Source organism: Apiospora hydei, assembly GCF_038363865.1.
Source record: "Apiospora hydei strain CBS 114990 chromosome Unknown utg000009l_segment0_segment0, whole genome shotgun sequence".
Classification (NCBI taxonomy): domain Eukaryota; kingdom Fungi; phylum Ascomycota; class Sordariomycetes; order Amphisphaeriales; family Apiosporaceae; genus Apiospora; species Apiospora hydei.
In genome coordinates, this window is record NW_027117368.1 from 5,131,875 (window position 1) to 5,145,730 (window position 13,856).

General features: G+C 52.5%; 6 protein-coding genes across 6 annotated transcripts; 1 reads left to right on the forward strand and 5 right to left on the reverse strand.

Annotated features, from left to right (window-relative positions):
- Window positions 1-2,363: 2,363 nt before the first annotated feature.
- On the reverse strand, window positions 2,364-3,297 carry PG997_013425 (short-chain dehydrogenase/reductase; the record flags this gene model as incomplete). Its single annotated transcript, XM_066817739.1, has 2 exons — window positions 2,364-2,429; window positions 2,488-3,297. The coding sequence occupies 2 exons, from the start codon at window positions 3,295-3,297 to the stop codon at window positions 2,364-2,366; spliced, it is 876 nt and encodes a 291-aa protein (XP_066663431.1).
- A 1,738-nt stretch (window positions 3,298-5,035) lies between these two features.
- PG997_013426 (uncharacterized protein) lies at window positions 5,036-6,118 on the reverse strand (the record flags this gene model as incomplete). The annotated part of the gene is made up of 1 exon (XM_066817740.1): window positions 5,036-6,118. The coding sequence occupies one exon, from the start codon at window positions 6,116-6,118 to the stop codon at window positions 5,036-5,038; it is 1,083 nt and encodes a 360-aa protein (XP_066663432.1).
- Window positions 6,119-6,639: 521 nt separating this feature from the next.
- Window positions 6,640-7,841, reverse strand: PG997_013427 (uncharacterized protein; the record flags this gene model as incomplete). Its single annotated transcript, XM_066817741.1, has 4 exons — window positions 6,640-7,304; window positions 7,389-7,455; window positions 7,522-7,640; window positions 7,703-7,841. The coding sequence occupies 4 exons, from the start codon at window positions 7,839-7,841 to the stop codon at window positions 6,640-6,642; spliced, it is 990 nt and encodes a 329-aa protein (XP_066663433.1).
- A 405-nt stretch (window positions 7,842-8,246) lies between these two features.
- PG997_013428 (glycosyltransferase family 1 protein) lies at window positions 8,247-9,722 on the reverse strand (the record flags this gene model as incomplete). Its single annotated transcript, XM_066817742.1, has 3 exons — window positions 8,247-9,084; window positions 9,140-9,585; window positions 9,639-9,722. The coding sequence occupies 3 exons, from the start codon at window positions 9,720-9,722 to the stop codon at window positions 8,247-8,249; spliced, it is 1,368 nt and encodes a 455-aa protein (XP_066663434.1).
- Window positions 9,723-10,564: 842 nt separating this feature from the next.
- Window positions 10,565-11,935, forward strand: PG997_013429 (uncharacterized protein; the record flags this gene model as incomplete). Its single annotated transcript, XM_066817743.1, has 1 exon — window positions 10,565-11,935. One exon carries the CDS (start codon window positions 10,565-10,567, stop codon window positions 11,933-11,935), a length of 1,371 nt encoding a protein of 456 aa, XP_066663435.1.
- Window positions 11,936-12,013: 78 nt separating this feature from the next.
- Window positions 12,014-13,068, reverse strand: PG997_013430 (Amidohydrolase 2; the record flags this gene model as incomplete). Its single annotated transcript, XM_066817744.1, has 2 exons — window positions 12,014-12,913; window positions 12,967-13,068. The coding sequence occupies 2 exons, from the start codon at window positions 13,066-13,068 to the stop codon at window positions 12,014-12,016; spliced, it is 1,002 nt and encodes a 333-aa protein (XP_066663436.1).
- Between the last annotated feature and the right edge of the window lie 788 nt (window positions 13,069-13,856).

Genomic DNA, 13,856 nt, shown 5'->3' on the forward strand with positions numbered 1-13,856 from the left:
AATTTTGATATTTTTTTCAGCCAGGACACCGTTTCCATCGGCAGAGAGGATGTGCTTCAAGGATTAGCCGAAAACCGCGTGCGCTGTCGGCGTTGCATACATAGGTGGCATAGGTGGGGGCAGTTAGACATTTGGGGGTCAGACTTACCAAGGCGAACTGTTGGGGGCAGCGCCAGGCAAGAAACAAGTCACACGAGTGGATGGTCTCCCCAAAAGGTTCTTTTTCCAATGGTGAGGAAGGTTCTTACCCAAGCATGAGTTTACGGGAATTCATGATAGGTTCGACCCCCACGGCTTTAGCAAGAATGGAGCTGACAGTTGATTTATGTTTTGATTCATGTTTTCAAGCTCCTGCCCAAGATGCCTCCCCCAGTGTCGTGGAGATACAACGGGGGAGGGGCCTAAACCCCGCATCCGCAAAACTGACGGGACATTAGGTACCCTCGCAACCTCGTCATCCAGAACCAACAACTCTCCATCCATGGATGGCTGGCGTAAGGGGAGGGAAACATCGGCCCATTCCACAGACCAATGGTTTAAGTAACGCATGATGACTTGCATCTCCCACTCATCCGGAACCGACGATATTGCATTGTGGCTGCTGGCCCAGTGGAAGGACAAGCAATTGATTAGGTCTTTTTTTGCAAGACGCGGGGGCTTTTCAGAAGACCCCTGCAACTAAAAGACTTACCGCCAAGCAGCGAATTATTAGGCGACGGGTTAGTGGATGGGTTGCACTACTCCACCCGCTGGAGGTGTTAATGTTCAGTGAAGTCGCACCGATCAAACCTGCCGACACAGGCATTTGCTGCATCACGTGTAAGCATGCCTATTCCGCCAAGACATGCATGCTCTTGCTGAATTGGAGGCATGTATGTCACTGCAGTATGTGCCTCACGTAACGGACCGGGACTCTCTTTTTGGCCAAATGCATGGATATAACGCACACCATGAGGGGAACTGGGCCATGCGCCATAATATTTCCGACACCGGCATCTGTTAAACGAATAGCTTGGCCAAACCCCGGACAGATGGGACTCCGCGGCGATGCTCAAGGCCTTTCTCGAAGTCACGCCGTGTCGACGTCGGTCTCCTTGCTATTTCCGGAAGGCGACAGAAAACAAATCCATCGGTGGGGAAACAGAACCTACGGGTACATTTGATGCTCGGCCCAACTATTTACGGATCTCGACCGGTCTACGAACATGCGGCCATGATACAGGTGTGACGAAACATGTGACTGCCACTGTACTTGCCCGGGCGGAGTATACAAGTCCCATGATCAATGTCGTTTGACATACAGTGGCCTGAAACACATCACGAAAACTATTCTGGGGGCTTTGAACCTCATGGGCAACTAGGGGTCATATCACGTTCCTATCTAGCACCGTGGTCACGAACCACCGAGCCAACTCCGGTCCCGCGCCATTCAACCCAACTACCTGGGAAAGAAAGTCGGCTTACGTTGGAAATTCCTGCTGTCAGTTCTACGGCTCAGTTACATTCACTAAGCCCCCACGTAGCAACGTGTCTGTTCCATCTGGGGGTCAGGTCCTGGGGAGATGTTACATTTACGGGGGAGCTAAGCTTCGATCATGAGCGGCAGCCTCCAGAGAGACGCTCTGCGGCCATTCTCGAATTCGAAGGAATGACTTCGCCCCCGTCCAACTCCGGCATAGACTAATATAATCGGATGGTCATCATTCACTTCCAGAGCACGATTGTTAAGCTGAGTTGTGGCCCTGGTCAGTACCTGAGACCAGTCGACAACTTCGAGACTCGACATTCCTGGATGACGTTGTGTTGTAAGCTAATAGGTTCTGCTCATTATATTTACCAAAGTCACGAGTGGCTCCCGGTTTCTACACGGTGAGTAAAACAAGTCAACAGGTTGAACTGCTAATCCTCCATCGCCCCCTCGGTGAGGTAAACCCGCCCCGGGGGAATCCCGAGCTTTTGCTTCTGCCTTTCCTTTCTCTACCCAAACTGTATGATATCTCGCAAAATGTGTAGCCGCAGCCCAGAGCCGTTCCTCCACCTTGGCACCAACTGGTCCCACCTTAGGCGGGGGGTATGGGGACTGGGGGTTGGGGACTGTGATTATACGATAGCTGCTGATCGGAAGAAGGACCCAAAAGGAGCATGGCTGGCGGCTGGCGTGGAGACAACAGCGTCTGATTTAACATGATGGGTCAATGGCCCTCCGGACGTCTCATTAATCTACACGGCATGATGATGCGTCCTTCCCAATTGTGAGGGGCCAGAAGACATCGAGAGGTACATGAAGTCCATGCTAAGGCTAACCGGTAGGGGAAGCCACCAATCATACAACTTAATGTTGATGAAAAGCCTTATCCCCTTATTCATGCCGCCTTCGAGTCTCGTTTAGCTTGGGCGACCCTCGACATTTTCGTGCCGTATATCCAATCCTGATCAAAGATTAGTACAGTTCCAGAAGCTGATGGAGACAGCGATCATATCACGTACCATGGTAGTCTCAGGCAGCCAGCTCAGCACCCACACCCCGAACGTCATGGCCCCGCGCCACACCACCGCCTTGACCGTGGGCCGCAGCAGCTCCGTCACCACCCCGCGCGCGTACACCTCGGGCTCCATGTAGGCGAACGGCGCCTGGGCGAGCTCCCGTTTCTCGAGGAACGAGCGCAGCGAGCCGTACCAGCTGTCTGCGGGTAGCGGCAGCGGTGTCGCGTTGGTGAACAGGTCGGTGCGCACGCAGCCTGTCTTGAGCAAAACGACGCGCACGCCCAGTGGTGCCAGCTCGGCGCGCATGGAAGAGGATAGGACCTCGACGGCGGCTTTGGCGGCGTTGTAGACCGAGACGAAGGGCGGGTGCAGGATCGTGTTGATGCTGCCGAGGTTCGCCACGACGGAGTCGCCGCCGCGCTCGGAGGAGGAGGAGGAGGAATCGATGAGCAGGGGCAGGAACGCGTGCGTCACGGCGATGTTGCCGAGGACGTTGACGTCGAAGACGCGGCGGGCGTCGGCGGGGTCGGTGTCGGCGAAGGGCATGATATGCAGGAGCCCCGCATTGTTGATCAAGATGTCCAGCCTGCCGCCCGTCAGCTTAGAGACGTGCGATACGGCCTCGCGAATGGCAGCGTCGGACGTCACGTCCATGACGAGGGTCTCCAGCCCCAGGTCTCGCAGCGGTGCCAGCAGGGACTCGGACAGGCCGGAGGCGATCACGCGGTGGCCGCGCGTGTGGAACTCGGAGGCGAGCGCGGCGCCGATGCCGTGCGGGCCGCACCCCGTAATCAAGACTGTCTTGTGCGACATTGCGGGCGTGGTCGTGGAGTGGTGAACAAGAGATGAGGAGAAGGTATGGTTGATGTAACGTTGATGACGTATCTTTGCATTTGACTGGAGTGAAGTTTGCAACCCAAGCCATTTAGAAGCTTACCGATTAAACGGTAAGATGCAGCCCCTATCGGCTGACCCCCCCCTTCTGTTGACCCTTAGAGTAAATGTTACTTAAAAATTAAATAATAAATTAAATAAATTATTTTTATGTTTTACGTTGATAATTCATTTCTATATGCGTATAAATATTAAAACTATACTTTAATAGCTATTTTATTTAATTAAATATTTAAAGGTATATTAGTATATAAAATCTTTTATTTTTTAAATATTTCTATTATTACTTATAGTTATTACGTAATATTTTAATATTGTAATGTCTACTATTTATATTATTAATATAAAAAATACTTTTTCCTTATAAAAAATAAAAAATCTTTACGGATTTTATTTTCGAATAAAATTTTCTCTCAGAAGCTTTTCTTAGTAAACTTTAAATAAAATATTTAAATAATTATATAAAATTAAATAAAATAGCTTTTAACTCCGTTTTTTAAAATTCATCCTTCTTTTATAGTTACTTAAATATTACATTTAAATAGTATCTTATATCCCTTTTAAATAAAAAGTTAATTTTTCACGAATTTATATAATATTTTTAAAAGTACGTTATTTAAAATAAAACCTTAATAAAAATTTTAAATTTCAATACTAAGTGCTTAAATTTTTTATTTTTTATTTTTATTTGATACTTAAAATTCTTTATTTATACCTATTTTATTTAGTTTTATATTAAATTTTAAATCTTACCGATTTAAGTGGGAAACTGCGGAATGTATGGGTCCTTTGAGGGGGGGGGGGGGGCAGCCGATAGGGGTTGCATCTTAGGTGGGATAACCAACTCCGTCGCAATTGGATGACAACTTTCGGATTATGCAGGCACAACCAACACGAATACGTCGGGTTTACCTTTTGCTACGGCGGCCCCTGCAAACACCAAACTGGACATAAAAATTGCCCATACGAAGCGTGCAGCTTAGTGTAGCAAACAGTCACCCAAGTGTTCCACTTGTTAACGAGAGCAGCTTGACGACCCCCGGTTCGGCAGCAACTGCTGCAAAGAAACTCAGCGCTGCCTTATCCTCTGATTAACAAATTGGATTAGCGGATAAGAAAGGGTTCTTGTTCCATCGTTTTATGAATGCATCACACGTACATTGGTCCAAGGCTACGTCGCGCCCCCTCGCCCCTTGCATGGTGGCTGTAGCGTACAGAAAGAAAAGTGAGGCCAACACGAGTTTTCAAGTCGCATGCCTTCTTTGCCTCCAAGCCATCCCCTTTGACTTCGTAAGCAGCACAAAAGCTATTGCACTGAGTGCAGTAAAGGCAGCGAATATGGTAAAATACCAACCCCTACCCACGGCCTCTACCAGGGGCTCCAATATGGCGGCCGATGCAGCGCTCAGCCCACAGCGCATCAGCTGACCTGCAGCATATGATGAGCTCGGCTGAGTAGGGAACATATCAACAAGCAAGGCGCTGGCTGTATGGCTAAGCAGCGTGGAGGAGGCGCAAATGAAGAACTGCATGATGAGCAAACCAGTGGGATGAACACGCCGAACCACAGCCCAGCCGTAGCCAGCTACCAGGGCCACCTCCAGAAACGCAAATGGCAAAGTTCGCCGGTATCTGGCAGTCTCAAGGGGGAAGTCCTTCATCTCCTGGGCCTTTTTACGGTCAATCGGGAAGCTGTTCTTTCGAGCAACTTGCCTGCAATGATGCCGCCAACAGTCATACCAACTAGACCAGGTAGGAACGTCAGGCCAACCTCAAGGTCGTTGTATTCGTATGCGTCGTGATAGATGACCGGTATGGCGACTTGAAACGTGTAGTAAACACAATACGATGTTGCAACCATCCACAACACGGCCGCGGCGTCTGCGTAGAATATGATGCGCAGAGACTGAAGCAACATGACGGGTCGCCATCTGGGCATAGGCTTTGCCTTTTCTGTGGTGCCAACTGAGGCCGTCGGCGTATCGACGCCGTACTTCCTCACGAGACCACCAGTCCACCAGAGCCTTGAGATCCTTGGTGGTGGTACCGAGCCATCTTCGACAACATTTCGTGCCGTCTCGGGTTGCGTGAATCCGATGAGGACGAAGCAGATGACTGCGACCACGAAGAGAGCATAGAAGACCCATGTGTACGCACCGGTGCTTTGGGCCACCACTCCTCCAATTACCGGCCCAATGGCGGATATACCGTTGCAGAAGGACAGCATTGGGCCGAGCATGCGCCCGCGCTCTGACACAACCGCAACGTCCGCCACGATCCCATAGGTGATGCCCGGGGTCGCTGATCCGCCGATGCTTTGTAGTGCCCGGAGAGCTAAAAGAGAGGCATAGCTGTCGCGATTCACGGCGAGCCCCAAGCTCGCACAGGCATACATGATCACCAAAGCAAGAAGCACGGGGCGTCGACCGAACGTATCGGCGAGAGATGCGAATAGAGGCGGTGTCACCCCTTGGCAGATGGCGTACAGTGCGACCGTGAGGTTGATGGCCTGTATGGACACGGAAAACTCTTCGCTGAGCATGGGGATCAGGGGGAAGTAGATGTTGGCCGTCAGAGTCGATAGTATGATGACGAAACCAAGAAGATACGTCAGGTAAACGCGCATGCGACTGGAGAAAACCGAATGGTTACCTGTCTCCGCAGGGTCTGGTGCATTGTGTGGTGATGCTTCAAACGAGCCCATGGCCTGTTCGCCGTCTGGTACGAGTGTATTCTTCATGGTTGAATTTGAGATTGTCAGCAAGTTGAACCATGTTTGCTTTGCGGAGAGATATAGAAGAGGGGTGTAGTAACTGGGCCTGATGACGCATCCAATTGGCCAGCAACAGCCCGAATGCCGACATCGCCGCAAATGGGAGATACACTGGCATAAGCCCTGTTGGATGTTGCAACTTCCGTAGGCAGCAAACGCATTATATAATTTAGTAGTGTAATCGCCCATGGGCCAAAGCCCACAAAGTACAACTTTGAGTTGATGATATCCATTACTTGGAACAAATTCATAATACTAAACGCCCCTATTTCACAGCCATGACAACGAGAATGGACGCTCAACCCCGGCTATCATTAAGGATCCACCCTTGAATCGCCCCCAATTACGATGAGTTTCAAAGCAAACCGTCAGCTAGATGAGGGGTGATTCTTGCACCCGTGATTGAAAGATCAATCCGCGGGTCATACTTGTCGATTCCCTTGATTGGCGCGTACTTCTGGCACAGATAGCACATGTCATTATACGCCCTAAGAGCCTAGGTCAGCAGTTGATTCATAGCGAGAAGTCAGGATCACGAACGTCTTCCTCAACGTGCTCCCAGGATGACCTGCTGCATAGTTGATAGCCCCCTTGAGGGAGTAAAGCCTGTTGCGGTCATCAAACTCGCTTGCTGGTGCGGCGGGAGGGTAATTTCGCAGGTAATGACGCGTGTACTCCTCCGCACGGAACACTGAGCTGAACTCGCACCGCCAATGGCCCAGTTCCATCTCGTTGTGAGCGAAATAGGACCCCGCATCGAAGAGGATGCTGTCGCCCGTCCTCATGTTGATGCCCATGTTGCCTTCCCACAGGTCTCCATGCACGATGCAGGGCGTCAGCTTCCTGCCGTTTTCCTGGAGCCTTCCCAATAATCGCGGGATCACGGCATCTGCCACCTGCTTGGTCGCTAGTTCCATTTCTGGCCAGGGGCCGTTGGCTTCGAGATCTTTCTTGCAAACTCCGAGCAGCAGTTTGAGGTAGAAGTCAGCCCAACTCGAGTTCCAGTCAACTGTGTGAGCGACTTGACCATCACACGTCTGCACGGCGAACCCGAACTTCCCTGTAGGCGACTCGCTAAGTTTGTGCAGCTGCGCAAGTCTCTTGGTGAACTCGGCCGGGTCGGGAGCGGTTATGACATCCATGTCAACAAACTCTGACAGATAGAAGTAGGTCGGTGGGCTTGAGGCTTTTTAATCCCCAAACCCGTACGGCTTGGGCAGAAAGTGGTTCATAATACTGTAGATGATCTTTGAGGATTCGTACTCGCCCCGTAGCATCGTCCTTCCTTGGTCCCCAAATGCAACCTGTCTCAGAAGGATATGTGAGATGCTCAGGGGGCCCTAGAGGCATCAGAATCACGCTCGACACACCTTCAAGAAGTATAACTGTTCAGCCCCTTTCTCATTCCGGGCTGTAACCTTTCCAGTAATCGTAAAGGCACTCTTGCTGAAATGCTCCGCTGACACGAACGTTGATCCTCCAGGCAGGGCTGGCAAATGCGGTCAGCGTCTTCATTTGGAAGTATAACTGAGTGAAGCTGGTGTATCATACCTTCAATAACAGCGTCGTCCATCGGAAACACGCCATTGAGTTGCAAGAGTCTTTCCTTAATGGTGAGATGTCCCTTTCCGACAGCCGGCGTGCCGTTGCTCTCTGCCTGGGGCAGCCCCAAGTCTGCAGTCGTTCCCATCTTGCAGGCCCTTTGGATGCAGGAGGACAATTCAAGAATGAAATGGATATCAGCAATATACTGTTGGCTGCTTGGATACGCGAATCCGTCAAAGTTGTGGGTGCAGATTCAGGTCATGGGGGTAGATGGCCTGTTACGTCGAGGGCTTGTCAAAAGCAGTCTTGGCTGGAATGCTCACCCCTCACGGTTGGATCTTGGTCATAAACGAAACCCTGCACAAATGTTGGATGTTGGTTATCATAGCCGCCGACCCACATTCCGTGGACAGTGGGGGAGTTCCGACTCCTTGGAACCGAGTCAGCACCAACCGTTGGGTGTGATGCTTTAATTTTTCTATATTATTGATATCAAAGTGGGAATATCAAAACCTGTATCAACAATTTATTCTTAATGTTATAGTTAAGACTAGTTCTTATCCTGTCCAACAACTTCATCAATCGTTTCCGTAATAATCTTCAACGGGTCGAAGCTCGCTATCTCCTCCTGTATCCTTTGACACGCCTTCCTGTACTTCGAGTCCGAGATAACCTCATCAATCGCCGTCCGAAGAGCCACTTTCGAGGGCTTTCCCGTCTTGAGGTTGATCGCCACCCCCGCCCACGCGGCAATCGCGCACATCTCCGGCTTGTCTTCGGTCTCGCCCGCCAGCACCATGGGCGTGCCGTTGCGGATGCTGTGCTGGACCCCGCCGTAGCCGCCGTTGTGCACCAGGACCGAGCAGTGCGGCAGGATGTCGTCGAAGGGGAAGTAGTCCAGGACGCGCGTATTGTCGGGGATGGTGACGTCGGGCCCGAGTGAAGCCCCTTTTACCCCGAGGACCACGATGACGAGAGTGCTGGGTCGGTCTTTCACCGCCTCCAGAGTCGGAATGATCAGATTCTCGTAGTTCAGCTCCACCGTACCCTGGGAAACGAGAATGATGTCCTTCTTGGCCGGACTCTCGACCACCTCGTCCCACCACACCGGCTTTTCGACTGCACTCGCCCCTGGCTCTTTCGGGAGTTGTGGAAGCCTTCCGGTAAAATGAAATGTCTTGGGCGCGTCGCTTCTCGGATACTGCGTTGATGGGGGGCAAAGCTGCAGGAACCGGTCTGGCCAGAAGTAGACGACATCCGGACTCAAGGCCTCGTCATCGGGTATCTGCGCACCGAGCGCCCCCATAATATCTCTGCAAACCTTCAGTGGTTTCTCCCATATCAGGCCATCAATATGCTTCCTCGTCTCAGCGTACTGGGCGACCTCGCTGCAGGATAGTTAGCGCGACGAGAGTATTGCATTGGTGAAAGAGGAAGTTTTACGCAGCTGAAGTTGGTGGCGGTAGGCCGGGCCCAAACGGGGCAGTGTCCACGCTGTTCAGCGAAACGAGCAGAACGCCGACTCCGATGACTCCGTCCGGCTTCGGACCCTTGGCGCCCCTCATGATCGGGAGGGCGCCCAAGAAGCCCGACTCGTTGAGAAGGACGACCGGCCTATCGGGGTTCTTTTCTCTGAGCATCTCGATGGCTTTCTGGATCGCGGCAAACTGGTCAGGTATAACCCTGATGAAGCTGTGCTCCATGGTCCACGAGAACTGCTCCGGACCCGGGGGTATCAAAGCTCGCTCGGGCCATTTGGCATCACGATCCTCGTCCCAGTAGTCGCCGTAGCCCTGGACGGCCACATAGCCGCATCCGACCCCTTCGAAGACGGACTGGTAGTGGCTAGACGACACGACGGTTACCTCGTAGCCGTCGAGAACGAGTGCCTATTCCTCTGTGAGCATTTGATCCCCGGTGTTCACTTACTGACACCACTTACTTGGGCAAGACCCTTGATGGGATTGATGTGTCCGGCGCCTGGCGTGCAGGTCAAAACAAGCAGTGGTTTCGTGCTGGATGACATGATCGGATCTCTCAAATTTACCGCTGTTGTACTGGAGTCAACATCAAATGCGATGCGACATGTCCGTTAACCAAAACAAGCAACGAGCCGCTCTAGTTTGGCACTGCTATCCGCCCGGGATAAGTGCGTTCTCCTGGGTAACCGAATAATACTCGACAAGTGCATAAATATACACTTGCATTGAGGCAAGTCACGACCAGTTAGCCGCCGAAACGTCGTCAGATTACTACAGTAAACCCATGCTTTTTCAAGAATAAACTATCATTAGTGCGTACGTAAGCAAAAGCAAGATCTCGGAGGAGCCTAGATAGGAAATTGAAACGAGCTGAACTGCATAGATAAAGTGGCTGAAGTGGGTATACGCACAGCCGCCAAATATTATAGTGGACTACTATCTAAGTGGGGAGCCATCATATCTACACCTACACCCCTCTCCACTCACGATCCGCAAGTGATATAAACAACCCATGCTGCAGGGGCATGTCCAACTAGAATAGTAAAGTTCTGTCAGCCCCAAGGAGACCCTGGATTGACACTAGACATTGTGCATCTGCATGCCAACGCTGGCTGGAACTCGGCCGGGACTACTTGGACCCTGAGCCCCTAAGCTGTATATGTGCATAATGCCCGGTATGCAACTAGAAGCTACAGCGTGATTTCTCACAGTAGCAGAGGCCGACTAAGTAGGTTGCTTGCCTCAGATCTACCTAAGAAGAGTCTTAGCTGGGAATTGATCTGGGGTCACAGAAGACGGGATATCATATTCGCTTGATTGTGTCATTCTGTCTGGCCGTCATACCTTTGGCAGTATCACAGCAGATCAGATTAGTTCAATTGCCAACATGGAGGTGACGAAACCCAGCCCACCGACGCGCCCCCGGCGCAAGCACTACCTGGACAATCTGCGAAACTTCGGCACTGCCCACGTCATCCTACACCACACCGCGGCCTCCTACGGCTACGGCGGCGGCCCCAACGGGCCTCACTCGGCCTGCTTCGACAAAGCCTCGCCGCTCGTGACGGCGTGCCTGGCCGTCGACCTGGCCTGGGGCCTCGGCCAGTTCTTCTGGATCTCGGGCTACTTCTCGGCCGAGTCGCTCACCAAGTCGAGCGACGCCAAGTTCATCAAGAACAAGCTGATGCGCCTGGGCGCGCCGGCGCTACTGTACTCCATCTTCCTGCACCCGCTCCAAGCCGTCTTCGAGCTGCCCAAATGGGACTGGGCCTCGGTCAAGAAGGCCTACGTCGACGCGTTCCTCAAGTTCAAGGGCGCGGTGGGCTCGGCCTGGCACTCGGCGACCATCCTCAGTCTCGACCTGCTCGTGGTCCTGCTCAAGCGCTTCGTCTACGTCATGGGGCTCCGGCAGATGCTGTCGGCCAAGTCGCCGCGGCTGGGCCAGCTTTACGTGCAGCTGTGCCGCTGGGGCTGGACCGCCGTCGCCGCGGGCAGCTTCCTGATCCGGACCAAGTTCCCGCCGGGCAGGAAGATGCCGCTCATCGACGTCGAGCCGTCGTTCGTGCTGCAGTACGCGTACGCGTATGCCATGGGTCATCTCGCGTACCACGCGAAGAAGCCTAGGCTGATGAGCTTGGTCGAGGGTGGCCTGCCGGATTACACCCCCAAGAACACATCCCCGAAGCTATCGTTGCTCAAGGCATCTGCCTTTGCTGCTGCGACACTGCCCGTGCTGTTCGTTCCTGGTATGGTCGAAAAGTATCTGTCGCGAAAGAAAACGGCACCCGCCGACTCCGATAAGAAGCAACCTTCATCGCCAGAGGGCAGTGGCATGAACAACGAGAAGGCGGACCAGACCCCTGACATCACCTCGGAGACGAACCTTTTAGCGGGCTGGACCACGACAGCCGCTCTATCCGCTATATGGGCAGAGGTCCTTTTCAATACCATCTCTCCTGCGCACATCAACTACATGGAGCGAAACCACTCCACCCCCACCAAAATGAAGCTTTGGTCGCCGCGTTACGCATACGGGGCGTTCCTGCTGCACTCTCCGGTGTCGTGGGTTATAGGAGAAACGGTAGACTCTGTCTTGTGTCCTGACGGAAAGAAGCCGGATTGGATGGAATCGAAGGTGTGGCAGAATTACGGCCCGTTGATCATGTCTGGGGTGGTGGGCACGGCGGATGTTGTGGCTTCCTATGCCACGAGTATGTTCTTGATCGACTACGTCCCAGGCGTGGGAAGATTCCTTTAGCTACTTATTCGGATGTAAACATATAACTTTTAACCTATTGCAAAATGTCAAATGTCCATGTATTTTTATTGACATCTTTTACTTATGGTTTATCCGGGAAATTAAAAGCTTCTGCGCATTACCCGAGTACACTGCTTGTCTCTGCACGTCATCAAAGAGCTCCTCACAGCCCTTATCCAACTGATCTGCTAGAGAGACAGCCACTTTCTCAGGCGTAAACGGGTAGTCCGTGCCATACACGAGTCTCTCCTCTCCGCCTTCACCCAAGATCCTTAGCAGTCCATGGATCTGGTTTGGGAAGGGGAACCCTGCCAAGTCAAAGTAGAACCTCTCCCGCAGTAGCCTCCGCAGATCATCGCCTTGGCTCGCGGCCCCGCCCGTGATCGCCGCGAAACCGCCGATGCGGTCCAACAGAGAGGGCAAGGCACAGCCACAGTGCGACATGATGTAGGTGATGTCGGGGTACCTGGCGACCGTGCCCGACAGCAGCAGGTTGGCGACGGCGCGCGTCTCGTCAAACATGAACTCCATCATGGGGCGGGGGTAGTTCGAGAGGGGCTTCGCCGGCTGGACCTGGCCGTCGTCTCCCAGCAGGTTGCAGGTCGTGGGGTGGATAAAGACGACGGCCCGCCTGGCGTTTAGCTTCTCGAAGACGGGTTCTAGCGCCTCGTCCCCGAGGTAGACCCCATTGGCGTTGGACAGGACTGCGAACCCGACTGAGCCAAGGACATCTAATGCATAGTCGATCTCGGCAACAGACTCCTCAACGGCGGGTAGAGGTAGCGATGCGAAGAAGGCAAAGTGCGTGGGGTGTGACCTGCAGATCTCGGAAAGATCTTCATTGGCCCTGCGGGTCATGCGTGCAGCATCAACGTCGTGACCGAGAGTGAGATGTGTGCCCGGAGACGTAATGCTCAAAATCGACTTATCGATATCGAGCCTCTCCATGAGCGCGATGTGCTGCTCTGGAGACCAGGCCTAGACTTTGTTTAGTGAATGCTATGGCACGTGACAGGGGTATGTCGACTTACAGGGAGAGCCGGCATGCCGTCAGGTCTCTCATGGCCATTGTCAATGGCGTATTGTCTGTAGCCAGGTGCCACGGCATGACAGTGGACGTCAATTCGCTTCATCGTGGAAGATGGCCAGGGATACAAATCGTGTGGATGGGAAAGTGACACGTAGGAGCAGTCGAATGCCGGGAATACCAGCCAAAAGGTAACGACAAAACAAAGGAGGTCAAGTACCAACCTGACCCGTCAACGCACATTATTGGTAATACAACTATGGCAGCATGTCAAAAGCCAAATCCGGTTCCATTACGCTAAGTCCGATTACCCGAGGGACGGGCGAAGCGGGAACCTACTCGGCTCCAATTACTCACCATGCCAAACCAACATGCGAGTCAGTGGCAGTGTCAGCTTGTGTGGGCTTTGGGAGCGCACATCAGCAAAGATACCCGATAGATGCATACCTCATGCTAGTAAAAAATGTAAAACATCCGTTCTTCTGCAACAGGGATCATGGTGCGGCTGACGGGTAAGCACTAGTGATGGTTCCATCAACGTGGTCGGCGCTACTGCAACGGTCCCGCCCGAGACCCATGGTGCGACCAGATTTAGTAATGAATTCCGGGGCCGTTGTTGTGAATGGATGCGGACACGATATACATGTAGCTCTAATAGCATACCGAACCGTACGAGGATTGAAGAATATAGCCCCAGACTAGGCAGTGCTGAGTGCTTGAAGTTCGCTATCACAGTAGCGCTGTATGTTAAGTTAGACTCGGTTAGAAGAATATGCTCCGGGCATGCAAATACACGAGGGTAGCCAGGGCAATGGAAAAGAACCAGACAGATTCGAAAGGGACTCTTGAAGAAGTGCAGTAGAACTTTCGGTGACAGGACTCTCGAGGCGGCAC